The 17193-nt window shown below is 37.9% G+C and overlaps 1 protein-coding gene across 1 annotated transcript in view; it reads left to right on the forward strand.

Annotated features, from left to right (window-relative positions):
* FoxP (forkhead box transcription factor P) overlaps positions 1-17193 on the forward strand; it is a 272069-nt gene that overhangs the window by 161651 nt on the left and 93225 nt on the right. Inside the window, 1 exon segment of the mRNA XM_085479832.1 lies at positions 13482-13616. Coding sequence (XP_085335958.1) covers positions 13482-13616 — 135 coding nt within the window.

Consider the following 17193-nt stretch of genomic DNA (forward strand, 5'->3'; position numbering starts at 1 on the left):
GGCTTCGAGGGGGTTGCGGGCAGTCAGGCGAAAATAAGTGCGAGGCTACCCTCTCCACGGGCGTCCTTGATTGTGGGCCATGACTCCTCTCGCGGGGGTCCTGCGCCGTAGTATAAAGTAATGTCCCCGTCGCTGACGAAGAGTAGGAGGCGAGTGATGGGGATGGAGGGTAAGTTCTAAAATCGGCATCAAACGCCACCCTCGCCGCAAATTTTTATTCATTGACACTACACGGCTGAGCACCCTCGAAACTCGCGGGCTAAAAGGTGGAGGTTAAAGTAGTTCGTTCTCATCGCTATACTCGTCGAGGGTGGTGAATTATTCTTGCCGTACTTGTGCGCTGTATACCTGGACTTGCTTCAAAATTGCAGATCGACCAAAACGAAATCTTTGGAAATGTATTAACGTTTTACGCACAACAAACTCACACGTAACTCATATTTCTAACATTAATTGTGAAAAAGTCGTATAGGTACAAACGATTCAATTTTTATATTTCTGCATTATGTGTATTAATATATATATATATATATATAGTATGTTATTTCGATTTTTTATGATGTCCTAATTTAACGGAATTTAAAAAAATTACTGATCGATTTTTTTTGTACGAATGAATGAAAATTATAAATGAATACAGAAGAATGATTTTTAAGTGCTAATGGAAAACTTTCTCGCACGTGCAATCGCACGAGCATGGATATATAAAACATATCGGTGTGCCAACAGATTTGAGAATGTAAGAATTTATTTATAGATGGTGTGAATTTTTCAAGTACGATTACTAAATAAATCGGTGAATATTTTTGAAGCTCCGAAACTCATCTCTGTTAAGTTAGCTCCAAAAAACATCGAAATAACATATATATGTAACATAATAAATATATATTATTAATCTCTAAATATAATCAATTTTTAGTATTTTGTTATTTATATTTTGCTCGAAAAGTATTAGACAAATTATTATTGTTGAACACCGTTTACAATAGCAAATTTGTATGACAAAACTCGGCAGGTCGGAAAAGATCTATTTATGGATTAAGAAGGATGTTTTCGAAGACGGCGGAGCGGTCCTTATAAATTCAGCGCGAATTTACTGCGATGCTATGGATCAAGTCTCAAACATGGGGTTGGATTAGGGACGAAGTTGCAATTCACTTCGATATATTTACTGTGAGAACGGTCAGGCTTCATGGGAGTGGCCATCTAAGTACGGATGAACAGAGAGACCGGTGTGGTCGGTTTTTCCCTTTACCTTTTAGAGTAAATAAGGATCCGTTTCTCCTACGTATATAGACGTGTATATTTTTGCCGGTAGCACACGCACGTTCGCACAGTTGCGATCCATACGTGCTATTCTCCTTTGGGTTTCCTCTGCCTCCGCAGTGATTTATGGAGTTTTCCTCGACTGGCAGCTTCATCCCTGCTCTCAATTCTCGGATGTTCAGCAAAATGAGGGTATTTCCGCGATATGCGTATTATCGAGCGTGTCATGACATTCGTAAGATATTTTCTACGTCTTCATCTTTCGTGTAAATATATATGTATTGTATATTCAAATGTATATTTAAATCAAAGGAACGCATCAATACTTTGAATTTTTTTAAACAAGATTGTAAGCTAATATAATTTATTAAATATAAATCGAATGAAATATAAATGTTATAAACACATCATAAAGTTACTTTTAATGATATTTTAGAAAATTAATGTTTAAAATAATGTTCGATATGGTTGAAATAATCTTAACTTCTTGATACAAGCGATTTTATGCTAATTGTGAAACTAGAGAAGGGAACAGTCTTTTGTCCATATATGTAAATAGGATTGTGTAACTAATCCTATTGTGCTAAAATGATAATCACCGACCTTTGCATCTTATGATTCTAAAAAAGGAAACAATCGTAAAGTCTCCGTATGCGTGTAAAGTCCAGTAAACCTCTTAAGCTTAACTGTAAAGCGTCCAAAGTTACCTTTTAGTGGGTGATTAGCAAAACCGAGCTCGCGTTTTCAGCGGCCAATTACAGGAGATTTCGACATAATCCTATTACCTACATTAGCTCATTATTGCATAACTGTATCTGGTCGTATCAAAACCGCTTAGTCGTGGATGTGTGTAGGATTTCTGGTTCGATTTCAAGATTTACTTCTAAATTGCTATCTTTTACTCATTAATGTTAACATTTTTTAATAGAAGCACAAGAGAAGAGTCGCGAGGATATTTACGAATATTATAATATACATTTATAAAATTTATATAATATATAAAATTACATATAATCTGCTATGTATATGCATAATTTTACATTAATAAGTATTCTTACGTAACAGGTTTTTAATATCGCTTCTTTCATTTACTAGTTTATTGAATAATAAAAAAGTATAATATTGAATTTGATATAGAAGCGATATCTCTTACCTAATTCGTAAAATTTTATATAACATTTGCCTTACTCATCCTCTTTGCGATAATCTTATTTCGGTAAAGGATCAACAAATCGTAGGAGTACATCGTTCGGCATTTCCTTCAACTGGCGAAGGAGGATTTGCTCCTCGGCGAATCTCGCTACTCTTATCTCTGCATGGGCAGAGATTTTATTTAGATCCCGGTGATCCGCCGGGTTGGCTATAAATGCGAAACGCTTCGCACGGCTGGCTGACCGGCCAATCATGCGGGGTAAGCGAGGGCGGGTGTTAAGGACGTTAGGGCTATCCGGTGTCCACACCTCTGTTGTCAGCTAATGCCCGGCCATTGTGAGGGGTCGTCTCGTAAGCGTACCGAAAAGTTCTTCTCGGAAGGTGCCGTACGAGGAAAAGAAGCGGGCAAAAAGGACGGGAGACGAAGTAAAAAGCAGGGAAGACAGAGGAAGTCAACCGCGGACGAGTATTGGTGCGAGTTTTCCACCCCCACGCCTGTTCAACCCTCGGTGGCTATCGGTTGACGGCAATCCGGCTAAATCTCTTCCACCATAAACGGCTAAACAAAGAGGTCCATTCTTCAGGACCGGCAACCGCCGCGAACCTCCCTTTCGTTCCGACGGCTGCCCTTATCGGACACTGTCCACCACTTACGATCATCCATCTGGATCTCCTTCTTTTCTAAAGCGAAAAATCCGAAGCTACGAGATAGCAATGCCTCTATTGTTCGCTCGATTTTTTCGCGATACATCTAGTTACGTTAATAAATCATCGTTAATCTCGTGGAGATTAGGTCGGTGAAACTTAATTGAAGGATTCAAATTTTATGATGTGATAATAAAAGATTGCATTGTTTAATATTTTTAGAGATTAAATTTTCATTTGACTCATTGTCAGAGATCATTTATTTTATCATATAATGTTATACTTCAAATGCTTCATTTTTATGTCAAAATACAACTGATTATTTTTTGTTTTCCATCAATTTAAATTCTCTCTATAATCTTTTTAATTAACTCTTTAAATGTGTTTTGCTTTAACAACAAATTTAATGTAGTGAAATACAAAAAAAAAAAACAGTAATCGTAAACTCAAATTTTGACTCGCAGCGAAAATAGATTAAAAATTTTTTTAATGATAAGAGGGAATTTTACAAAAATTATATATATATAATCTTAAAAGATTAAAAATATATCGAGATTTTCGAAGCGAAGATAATATTCAATAAATAGAGTAGAGAGACGAAATTTTGGGCGATCGCCAGAACGAACGAGGTTTTAACGTCGCCGAGATACACTTCATATTTGAAGCCTCGATCGAAGCATCTCGGATCGATGACGACTGCGGATATAGGCATAGGAATAGGTAAGAAACTCGGTGAATATTCTTTCTGAAACAGAGGAAATCTTGGTATTTCGTGTAAGTGGGTATCAAAGGTGGGAGGAGACGACACGATCCTCGCTAAAGAAAGACACGCAGGGGAGAGAGAACGGTCCTCTCGGTAGCATAATAAAAGAAGGCAGATTAATGCCTTCGGTCTTGAATCCAATCAACATTACTCCGACAATAGTCCGCCAGCCAATACCCGTCCTATCCCACTCGGACTGATATTATCAACAGCCCGCTCCAATCCTCGCTTCTACCCTGTACGCGACAGTCATCCCCTAACGTCTTTCTCTACCCTAGCTGCGCGATTTCTTCGTGCCATCGTACCATCACCATCCGGAGACACCTCGCTCGCTCTCTTAATTCCACGAACGGATGATAAGTATGCTAACAAGAGAACCACCGGCACGGATATATAGGGGGAGGATGCCTTAAAGCCGAATTAACGCCACGCTCACATAAACGCCCGTCGACTTTCCCGTCAATGTTAATGTCTACAGGGGGCCATTAGCCGATCGAACCCGGGTCGAAAGAGCCGATCGACGTTCACTTGGCCCGAACGTTCGCTTTCAGACCGCCTCCTTAATCGCCACCGTGATAAATCAACTTGAAAAAATACGCGCGATACCAACGAAAGTATATATAGACACGTCGGCGTATATATATTTTCGAATGTAGAAGATAATCATCGCGCAAAATTTTTTTTTTATTAAATATGATAATTGGTGTAAAATAGGTTATCTCTTTAAAAAGAATGACGTTTTTGATTGTCTAAGATTTTAGTAATAATTAAGTTAAACTCGTGTTTGAGGAAGCAAATATTGAATAATACATGATGATTTCTATCAACTAATTTTGACGCAAAAGAATATTTAAAAATTTATCCAGTTTTTTACTAAACTTGAGCTTCTAAAATGATCTCATTACTATACATCACAAATGTTTAATGACGATCAATACAACATTTCAAAAAACAAAAAAAGTTTTAACGTAGATTATATACAACTAGAATTATATACGTTATACTGAAGTAAATTAATTGCACATAAATATAAATGTTATTTATTTCCAATTGCTAAGAAAGATACCTGTATCTATAACAGTAAACAACGAAGAGACGTCGTAACGATACAGTGCAGTGATCAGCCTACTTTTCCCTCTCATTCTCTTCTAGGGGGACATTTCGGCAACCTATAAAGGAATGTTTTACGAGGGCGAGATAATGCGATGAACGATGCGAACAGCGAGCAGTCATGCCTAAAGAGTATGTGTAACCGGACCATCCGCCCTCCTTCTTTCGTGAATCCGCCTGACCCCCGCGGTTCCGCGACCGAAGAAGGGGTGGCAGCGGGTGGACAGTCGAGGAAACGGTCCGCCGACGGCGGTCCACGACCATAATATATCAATTCCGTATTCTAATGTCCGAGCGGTTAATCCAAAAAGCGTCGACGCTGCGGAAACCTAAGCGGTCGTCGCTCCTTTCGCTTCCTGGAGGGTGGCTGTACCCTCTCCCCACGTGTTTCTGCTTCTCGCTTCAGACACCCTCTGTTATTCTCGGATGATCTCCGACCGGCCCCCACCGTCCCGTTACTTTTCTGTCCGTTCGCTTACTGTCTCTTTATTTGCGCTCTTCCTTTTATGCTTTCTTCTTTATTACTCTTCTGTGTGTGTTTTTTTTTTTACATTTTTATGTTTATTTTTTTTATTCGCTTACAGTATAAATACTACTACTATTTCTTCGAAATTGGTATTTTATTTCTTATTTGGATCTTTTTTTGTTAGATTCTTTCCCTCGTTTTATTCCCTCTCGCAGTGAGAAATGAAGGCGGTTCGCTTTCCTTTCTCCGCGATCGTTCAGATCGGACCAGATGTCACGTATACCGTTGATACACGCGAGATCCGACACTGTAGGAGTAACGACGCTTAACGTCAGACCACGTAGATGATTGGAGAAACGCGTGTTTGCGGTCCCGCCGGGATATTCTGGTCTAAGAGGGTGTATGTGCGAGGCTGCTCCGATTACGCGCGCAAAGGGGTGGATATCGAGAGAGAGTTGCGCTTTTCGTGACGAAACGTTTCTGCTACCGTCGTCGAACGCTGACGATGCCCGGTTTTCCTCCTCCGATTCGAGGAAACGTGTTTATCGCGTCGCGTCTCGATACGAGACAGATGTAAATGTTTGGTTGGCTATCGTTCGTAACGTGGCAAACGTAAATGTATATGCCCGTGTTTATCGTCGCTATAGCAATTGCGATAAATATTTCCGCGTAAACGGACGTGACGACGCAGGTGTTTCCTATTTATTTATAACTTGAATCTGCTGTCGAAGAAATTCTTTCTTCTTGTTTCAGAACCTTTTGGCGAGGCGCGGAAGCTTTGCCAAAAAAGTTGCTTTAATAAAACGCATTCGTATCTTGAAATACATCTCGCAGAATGCATTCGTATGCCGAATCAATTTATTATAATGAAAATTTGCATAAGGAAATGTATCATTTATTATCTGTCTTAGATGCAATATTCTCGACTAGTTTTACTTATGACAACACAAGTGTGTCTTATTTCCTCTCATTTAAATTCAAATAACTTAATTGCCTCTTTAAACGCGTACTTTTTTTTCTGTATAAATTATAAAAAAAAAATATAAAAGCTCGGTACATTATAAATTCCATAATAATACTAAGATCAATATCAATTGGTAAGTTAATAATGAAAAAAGTAGAAAATTACGATCTTGATTTTTAATGTAACTATTAATTGCTCCAGGGAGAAAATAAACGAATCATTATATCTAAGAAAAACAAGAAATTCTCATTTTCTTAGACATTATCGACGAACAAAAACATGCATTTTATTATGCTGAATAAAAACGTGAACGATATGCGCGCATATATGACTTTTGCTCTCTGTTGCGAGCTGTTGTTACATCGAGATGTTTGTTTGCGTGTATCACAAGGAACACTCGCATTATATACATATATAAAAAGCGCGGCGAGCGCATTATGGGCGCATAAAAGGATCGTTTCGTCGCTGATTGACCCCGCGCTCGCGCCGTTATCCGCGAAGTTAAACGGCGCTAAAAAAAAGCGATGAGTAATCTGTAGTAAAATTCGCCGCGCACCAAGTCGAATGACGTAAAGCGCGTCATAGATGCTTGTTTTATAGTCTCGTAATTTTCATCGTAACCGCCGGGCCGCGAATGCGACGCCTCCTCATTGTCCTTTCGAACGGGGAGGAAAGAGCAACACACACACATACACACACACATATAAATAGAAGGACTAATAAGAGCCTATGCGTAGGCTCGGCGGAGCGAAGAAAAAAAAAAGCACCGGTCCTTCGAGAGTGGCGGCGCAAACTATTAAAAAGCGCGCGTCCGCTCAAATTCTCGCCGGCAGTAAATTACCCGAAAAAAGAAATAAGCGGTGGATTCGAGGCGCTCTCTTCTTCCTACTCGAGCTCCCTTTCGTCCTCCCTCTTTTGCCGGCGCCCAACGCCCATGGATAGATCGTCGCGCCTGCTTTTCTAGGGTAAAAACCCTCACCGGCGGTGAGCGGTCGCGGTTCTCAGATAAAAAATTAGCCGGAGTTGCAAACGTTTCCACCTTAAATCATATATTTATCGCGACATTAATTCAACCCTTTTAGGTACCCTTTTTTCCTGGCCACTCCGCACGGAGACCGAAAACGCCTCCGCCGACCGACCCCTTCCACGTTTCCCTCTTTTTCAGCGTCTCCTCTTTTATTGTCTCTCCTCTTTCAACTTTGTCCCACACCCTCGTCTCCCTCTTTCTCGCGCCACCCACAACGGACGACAGCCCGTTAGCTCGCTAATTTCTCAGATTCAAGTATTTTTATGTACCGTCGCGCGGACCTGACGGGGGTAAATCCTCTCGTTTATTATTTAGTAGGGGCGAACCAGACCCTTGATGGGTGTGCGCGTGTATGCCGGGGGATGGACTTCAAACAGCCGTAAGCACGTGGGAAGACGCGCGTTTACCTTGTCGCCCTTGCCGGTTTGATGGGGGATATATGAGCTCTCGTTAGCTCTTCTTGCTTCGACTCTCGACGATTATCCTTCTTTACGGCTGAATAGCCTGTCTGTATCTACTGTACGCGTGCCTCTCTGCACTGCTTTGCGATGCTCCGTAACGAGTGTATAACATTATTCTTTATTTAATCTCGTCTCATTTATTCTATTATATTAAATGCAAATTAGCGGTATATATTTATATGACATGGTTATACAATGATAATCAGTTAAGTTCACCGCGCATTATACGATGTTTGCTTGAACAACGGAAAGTAATGCAAATAAAGATGATGAGAATTTTGTCCAAATTGTGAACACTTGCGCTAAATGGTTCAGTCACTTCAGATCTTGTATATTTCTTGCAGCTAATAGAGAAACCAAATAATGTTATCAATTAATTTATTATTTTGTATATATCAATAATATATATATATATATATATATTTTTTTTTCTTTAATTAATTTTTTACATAAAGAAAAGAATCTTTACAGCTTGAAAGATTATGCATTTTACTGTATAGATTTTTTATACCTTATATAATTATATTTATGGTATAAAATTGTTATAGTTTAAGTTTTTTATAGCACATAAAATTAGATTATTTCAAAATAATTTTTTACCTTAATCTTCTTTAGACTTTTGAATTAAAATTCACTTTATCCGTTTCCTCACACACAACGTGTCTATATCATTTTATCAAAATAACTACGTAAGTAATTTTTTAGCTCAGAAAGCACATATTCACACTTTGTGCGCGCTCGAAATATGATCTGTGGCCACTCCTATGAAGCAACATTATGGCGCAAGCAGAGCCCCCCCAAAATTCCCGGACGCATTATCCACATTGAAATAGGAAACGAGACGTACCCCAAGACCAAAGCCCATTCGTTGTTTACTTAATAAATACATATTTAGTATATACGACGTATATAAGCTGCCTGAGCCGGCTGCGTCTATTTTTGCCTCCAGTTTTGTTGTCATAGGACCGACGATGGGACTTTGTTCGCTCATCGCGATGTTTCCATGGGCACCTAGATCCTCTACATTGGATGACTAAAACCCGAATCGCTTGAAATACTTTTAATAGTTGGTATTGCTAATCTAATAAAGTCGAACTCGCGCGCGAACTTTCCTCCCCGGTGGTGCTTCGGGAAGAACTGGTAGAAAAAGACGCGGTAGCATTTTCGTTGTTATAAGCTCTTATAGTCTGCTTAATAAGAACTTTATGCACCAAGGCGTATAATTCCGGTTATATTCGTTTGCGCGCAGTTAACCTCCCATCTCTCGAGCATTTTGCAGAATTTATTTTTATATATTCCGCGGTCTCCCTACACAACCGCACGCACAGAACGTGCGAGTCGAAGGCATGAAGCTTCGCTGCGGAAAATGCGGTGAAAATTTCGCGTTACGGCGAGCGCCGGATTTTCCCGGGAATTTATGCAGGTTAGTCGCCTCCCAACTTCGGCTTCAGCTTTATGTTATTTATTCAAGTACTCTGTGAAGTAGGTTTGTATTAAATTTTTCAACGAAATATTGACGAGTTTGAGAGAAAGTATTTTAAAATGTTCAATATACCTTTTTACCTCTAGAAAATTTAAGCGGTTTCGATTCTAATAAAATTATATATATATATATAAATTTTATACATTATAAATTTTTACTTACACACTACTGAGTTATTCACATAAATTATTCACCAAAGTTTTCTCCAAGAATAGAGTTAAAAATTGGACTACGAGATTATTATTTTCATAATTAATTTTGCCGCGTATACCATATATAATTTATTTATTTATTATATAAATGACTTATCTCTAACGTTAATGTCTAAAGAGTCTAAATATTGTCGTAGTAATTTCATTGAAGATTTATTCCCTGCAACGCTATCGTGTCACCGTATAATAACAAATTCGTCCGAAACGAATGTACATATATACACGATGTAGTAATTCTCGAGAGCACGTGTGTTTTCGTCTTCGGCTTTTCCACAACAGGTACAACAGTACGGTATCGCTCTACATCGTATAATTGTCGAGGAGCTGAGAAGCACGAGTGAAAGGAATATTTAAGGACACATCGTTTCGAGGAACATTTTGTCCCCCATTTCCGGTTTGCTTGTACAAACTCGAGCCGGTGGTTCAGGTTGCGTCAGGCAACACGTGTGTACACGCGTATTTATCACTCGTGTGTACAGCCTTTCGCGCGTATATATACTTAGCTAACCAAAGAATAGAGAATTTCCATACTTGCACCGTCCACTTCGTTTCTTTTCGCGAAACGTGAGTTGGAGTCGTCGTGAAATCCTTATCGTAAAGTAAGAGATTATATTCTTCATCGGTGCATAATGTGTCGGTATCATAAAGATTCTATTATTAAAAGCTATCTTTATGGAAACTACTTTCGTATCATTTAATTGACTGTTTAATTAATAAAATTCAGATTGCATTTTAAAGACTTACGTTTAATTGTGCAGTGAAAGAAAACACACTATCCAAACACGCGTTTGTCAAAGTGATAAATGGAGGTATGGCAGAAGAAATTTCAACATCTCTACTTAATAGATATTTGTTCGTAAAGTGAGTTTATTTTGATGTCCTGATGTCATTATAGGACATGAGTTATAAACACTGGAATTACAACGAAACAGGTATATGTGAGCATCTTGAATGAACAGTATTTTCATTTAATGAATGGAATATATTAAAATTTCTGTGAAGCTTCCGTTGACGTCAATCCATGAACAAATAAATTTCTTTATGCCATCTTATATCAAAGTAAACAATTAGTAAATTCATATGCACACTAAAAATAAATCAAATACGCACTCTTTCTTCGATTTCTTCAAGTTTCCTCGCGGAAAAAAAGAAGCAGAATGATTTTAATTATTCGAAGAAATTCTTTTCTGAAATATTGATAATATCACAATTAAAAAACATTAAAAAAATTTTCATTGAAAAACACTTGGAAAGTATCTTATATTTCTCTTGGTATAAACCAATTCCCAATTGATTCATAGTAGAACTTTGGCACGTAAATTGGTTCCCAATAATTATATAGCTATTCTCACAAAAAACATACGCCAGAAGTATCGGAAAAAAACGCACTTGGGTCGTCGCTTCCTTCCTCCGTAAAGGCATTTCACGAAAGATAAAAAAAAAGGAACCCTAAAGATCTCTCCTGCAACCCACCAACTTCGGCGACAGTGTGTGACGAGTCGGCGATGTGTGATGCGCGGGCATAAAAAGAGAGAAAGCCAAAGAGAGGGAGAGAGAGAGAGAGAGAAAAGGGGGGAAAAGAGAAAAAAAAGGATATAGTCGGAGAGCACAGGAAAGAGAAGGAGAAACCGAACATATGGTAAGACGAGTCAGACCACGATGTGCCGCATATGATGTAGTGGTTTGCCTGGCGGCAGTGGGGTCAGGGACGAAGCGAAGGGTGGGTGTCTAAGCGGGACGAGGGGAGGAAACTCTTTGGACGTGCCGCGTAGAGGGGATGCACGAGGAGGGGAATGGGGGACATGAAGGAGAAGAAGGTAGGGTACACACATTGAGCGAGCGGAGGACTGTGGCGGTTGGGGAGGTTGCGGGGGAAGGGGAGAAACTGAAAGCAGGCCTGTTGGTTGGTTTCAACTATATTTGTTTATATTTACACAATAAGCAACAGCCCGGTCGGGCTGCTTGGTATGTCTGTGCCGCTTTTAGTGTTTAGTCCTCGTTCTACTCGGTTGGCGCGCTAACGTTGACTTTCGTCTTCTTCTTTACGCGAATCCAAGAACGCGCGCGCTCTTTCTCTCTCTTTCCGTCCTCTTCTTGGTGTATGTTCCCCTTCTTTTTTTTATCTGTTCACCGTTCCATTTGTGAGGGGGTGCGTTTTCGACTTAACCCTCTCCCCTTCCATCGCGAGTGACGCCGGGTTTCGCGAAGAAGGAGGTTCAAAGTGCCGTTTCCTGGATGCAGTGCGAGAAACGTGTGTGAAATCGGTGCTTTTTTTTGTGAGACAATCGCGGAAGCGACTTCCGTCGCGGCTTTTCCGCGCGCTACACACCGGATGTTTACAATGGACACAAGCGCGAGTGTCTGTGACGCCGCCCTGTTGTAATAATCGGGACCGGAAATGCCGTCCGCCGCGTGAAGTTTCGGAGCAGTGGCCCGTGGATTTTGATGCCGGAAACGGCAGATCTGTCTTCTTTCAAAAGTGTATTGTTAACGTTGTCCCATGGACTGCAACGCCACTGCCAGCGGATCGGAGCGGATGTAAGGAATTTTGATTGAATTTTCGCGGTGTGTGCGCGTACATTAATTAAGAATTAATTAAGCGATCGTCTCAGAGGACTTTAGGCGTACACCGTGATATTAGTCGTGAATGTGTCGTCGCGAATAATCGATATTGTGAATAGGTATTAATTATGCGACGCTTGATTACGTATTTTTTCCTCCAAACGTATCTTTTCTAGCTATGGAATTTCACATAAGCGAATGATGTTTAATTAACGGGTTGCGTGTCGCTTGTAATTATTCCTTTCTTGGAAAAAGATTGATTTTTTTTTATTTAGCACGGTGAGATCCGTGAAGGAATATTGCATGACTAGTTTGGATAATTAATATGTTAATATAATGATTTTTGGACATTCCTCTATTTTGCACACACGCGAAAGCGATAGAATAACGTATAAGACATTTATTTTTCATGCTTTAATGCAAATGTAATTTTTCTTTAAACTTGCAATTAATTAAATTTTCAAATGTTACATAATTTATTTTATTTTAAACTCTCTCATGAATATGTGTGCACATGCTTTATATATTTCGCGCGCAATATTACGACGTGCTTTATGAGTTATTTATACGCGCCTGAACCATCGTTTGATGCGTACTCCGAAATATTTACAATAACCTTGTAGGTATTGTGTATTATACTCTACTTATGATGGGAAGCAGAATCTTAGCATGAATTTAACAGAAGATCTTAGCACGATGTGTTACGAATTTCCGGGAAAGTATGTATTATTAGCTTTCCGCAACTGTGAAACATTGTTTCTCTTGCGTCGAGTGGGTGGAATCACGTGCGTCAGAATTCGATCTAAAACCGTGAGGCTCTCGTGAGGGCAATGTCGGATAAGAGTGCATGTTTCGAGATCTCATCACGATTAGTGAGCTCTGAGATTATGATCGAATATGCTTAAAATATAGATTTTACACTGTACATACCATTTTTTGTGTACCTGTGCGCAGCTTTATTATATACATATTTTTAATATTCTCTCTTTCTATTTTTCTATCTTTAATATTTATATAACATGAGAGATTTTATGTTAAATGATATGTACATATATAATTTATATCACACTTGATAAATCAGGTATCGGAAGATTTATTGCTACTGCAAAGGAAAATGTATAATTATATGATCATATTATATTATATATTAAAGCAATTCATATTCGATGAAAAACATGATAATCTTATTAAGTATTATAATATTGAAATAAATTATCATATATATAATATGGAAATATAGTATTTTAATATATTAAACAATGTGTCGGTAGGAAGATACACTACTAGCAAGTTCTTCTGGAAATACGCGCCATTTATAATCGAGTTCTGTGCACGAGAGAATACTGACGTAACGATGATCGTGATTTCAGGACGATGGCATAATGGATCATGACACAGACGGAGACGGTGCGATCAACTTGTCAACGTCACAACGACCCTCCGCCGCCACTACCCCTAATGGTGATACTCCCACTTACGGCCAAGATCAACAAGACAACGATCAGGTAAGGAATTAATCTCGGGGAACAACCTCGATTTATTGCCGCATGCAATATTTATTTTTTATCGTCTTTCTGACGCGTCTCTTGCGGACGGTCAGAGCTGTTGGTGGTTGACGAAGCTTCCTAATCTAAAGTTAACATGACATCATGTGATGAAATCACATATGTGCTAATCATTAAAAGTTATGATTCTGTTTTTATTTACTTATACATTTAGATTTATTTTATATAAAGTTAAGAAAAAAATATATACAACAAAACATGATCAATAATGATACAAACACGGAATAATGAAAATATGAAAGATAAATATCTTGCAATATTTAGTCGAATCTAATCTAAATATCGACGCGTCAATACCAAATATTATTGAAACGCTGTTCTAGAAAAAGTGTTATATTTTGGAAATACAGATATTTTGATAAAAAATATTTACTTGCCGCAGGAGTTATGCGAATGGTAGTCGTTTAGAACGTGATTAGACTGAATTTGTGTTAATTCAAACAATAAAACATTCGCTTTTATCAAATGGTGACGAAATATGATAACATTGATCCACATAATGTCTAAATATAGCCACAGCTGTTTATACGCGATAAGGTTCAAGACGTTAATCCGCGCCAACAATGTAGCATCGTAACCATTTTTTTTGTTAGTCGCATTTGCCGTTAACGTGTAACATATGATGCGCACTATCGCGCACAAATGCCAAGAGAAACATACGTTAGCAACAAGTTCATTTATAATCCAATGTCTCTAGATATATTGATAATTAACAATGTTGATCTTGTGCAAAATCTACCAAACATGATATGATATTATTTATATTATTGCATATATTTTGACATATTGTATATGCAAATTGAATTAACGCGAATTATTGCAAACATCGATGTATAATACATAATTATATTGCCAATAATACGGTTTACAATCTGACATTGTTGACATTGATGTAAGATATGATCTTATTGCAAATATTACCGCGAAAGAGATCAATTTGATATTATTTTTGGCAAATTCTTAGATATATGTCCATATATCGTATTATCCGAAAGAGATTTGCAAAATGAAAAATTATTGAAAATTTTTAAAATATGTTCCATTATGTACACTGGAAAAAATTTTTGTTGCATTAATAAAAATTCTGTTCGAAAATCTACGAAACAGAATTACTGGTTGAATCTACCAGAATTCCTTTTAATGCAACAAATATTTTCTTTGCACAAACAACTGATTTGTTGTGCAAACAAGATGCATTGCATTAAAAGGAATTTTAGTAGATCCAACAATAATTATGTTTCATTTATTTTCAAACAGAACTTTTGTTAATGCAACAAAATTTTTTGTTTCCAATGTACTTATATATACACATAACAAAAGAAAAAAATGGATTCTGCTGTTTGAATATAATTATATGAAAGAAATGCGGAACTTAAAGAATTAAATAAATATTGCTAATAATAACAAGAATCAGAATCTCACAGAAAACATTTGCAACAAGTTGAAGGAAGACAGCTGCGAATCTTCGAGCTATAACTATAATCCGATCATCTCGAACGAAGGAAGAGTGGAGCCAATAAAACGAAACAGTAGCTCTTGCTTCCTTTCGCGGCCGTTCCGTGCTTTTTCACGCGGAGTCCAAATCGAAAACGGAATTGAACGGTCTTCCGCATCCTGTATCGCGACCTAAGGATGAAGGAGTAAACCGATAACGCCCTTTCGGAGCTTTAGTCCCAGGATCACGGAGTTTCCCAGCGATAAGCCGGTACCGGGCGCGACACTTCGACATTTGACACCCGGCTGCCATAAAATCGGACCCCCTGATTTCAAATTCAATTCAAAATCCCGCACTCGTGAGTGAACGCAATATACCACTCCGGCAAGTGGCGGTGGTGGAAACAAATGTTTTATGGCTCTTAAAGCGGCCTTTTTCAACGGTCTCGTTTCCGTAAAAGGTATAATATGGTTCACCGATGTATGTGCGTCTAGTATATGTACGTTTGTGGTGGTCTATATGGTATACATATACTGTATTTCAATTCAATGTGTGAAAATTGCTTTTTCCATCTTTAGTTTCATCCTTTCTAAACAAAGCTCTGGCAAAAATGCAACAAGTCTGTCATCTCTAGATAAGATTTTATTTTGATCCGCATACATATATATTGTCTTTTCATCTACGAATATATTTTTCTCGATCTATTCTAATTCCTGTTCTTTTATACATATACGAATCTCTTGTTATATACGTACATCGAAGAGCAAAAGATAATTCTTATACGCGTCCGACATTAGACGAGATAATTAATAATGAATGCAGATAAGCAGGTTTAATACCAAGAGAACCGCGTAACACGAAACCGTTCATCGAGTTTTATTTTCGGTTTTCCTATTCCTGATGACCCAAGGAGTAAAATCGTGTTTCCCCATCCGAAGGATCGACTATCGAGCTAATATTAAAATGCATGTACCGTATTAATTCTGCCGAGTTTAGCTGAGATATATCAAAATGAATACAGGTCGCGATATTTTATTACACGTTCAGGTCAAACCGAAAAAGTATCATCGTTGTTGGGAAAATTTGAATTTCTAATATTGTATTGAATTTAATATATAAATTCAATTATTTTTTATATAATAATTTATGACAATCAATTTTTGTAATTGTTTATCCTCGATTGTTTCAATTTCAGAGAATGACTCCAGTCTTGATACAAATTGCTCAATAAATTTAATAAATTTTCTGTATTTTAATATTATGTACTTTTAATATTAGTAATAATATATATTATTCTGCTCGATTACACATTACATACACATGTACAGTACATGTATTTATGCCAATAATTCATTTAAAATTATTCTTTAGATTCATTATTTAATTACAAAAAATATTATATAAATATATTTGAGCCTGGGCTTATCTTTTGAATTTTAAATAAAAGTCACATTATACTGCTTATCAAATATTTCAAATAGCTTCAAGAAATAAAAGATAAAGTGTCTTTCTATTCTCTTATATGCGAGCAACGATCCTATTCGAAATTGAAGCAAAATTGTTAATTACACGTTCTTATAACAAAGTCACGGATATATCGGAAACATGGCAAGGCACATAGACACCTCGACACTTTGTACTTCACCCTTGCCTGCCGATCCTTACACCGTAACCGCAGTAGAACGACACTGTCCCTCGCGATGTCTTAGGCCACCGCTGGCGTCACTTCAAACCCTCGCAGCCGCCTCTTGACTCTCAAGAACCCCTTAAATTATAAACAGTGTCAGGCAACACCGCGGCACTTCGATCGCGGCCGGCTCAAGCCACGCAAACTTGACTTCCGACTACTCGTACCGGAACAACTTTGTCGGAATACGATAATATACTGCGCGGATATTCTACGTGCTGCGTCCATTTCCGTAGATGAAAATTTATTTTGAGAAATTAATATTTTGGGTAGATCAGAGACTCTGCATTATTTGATGCTCGATAAATTTTCTATTCATATTCGATACATTCTTCTTGAATTTATATTTTATTTATTCTTTAATAGTTTTCATAATTTTTCTTTTCATAGATATC

The sequence above is a fragment of the Nylanderia fulva genome, unplaced genomic scaffold (assembly GCF_048542155.1).
Source record: "Nylanderia fulva isolate GAGA-0341 unplaced genomic scaffold, ASM4854215v1 Scaffold13, whole genome shotgun sequence".
NCBI classification, from domain to species: domain Eukaryota; kingdom Metazoa; phylum Arthropoda; class Insecta; order Hymenoptera; family Formicidae; genus Nylanderia; species Nylanderia fulva.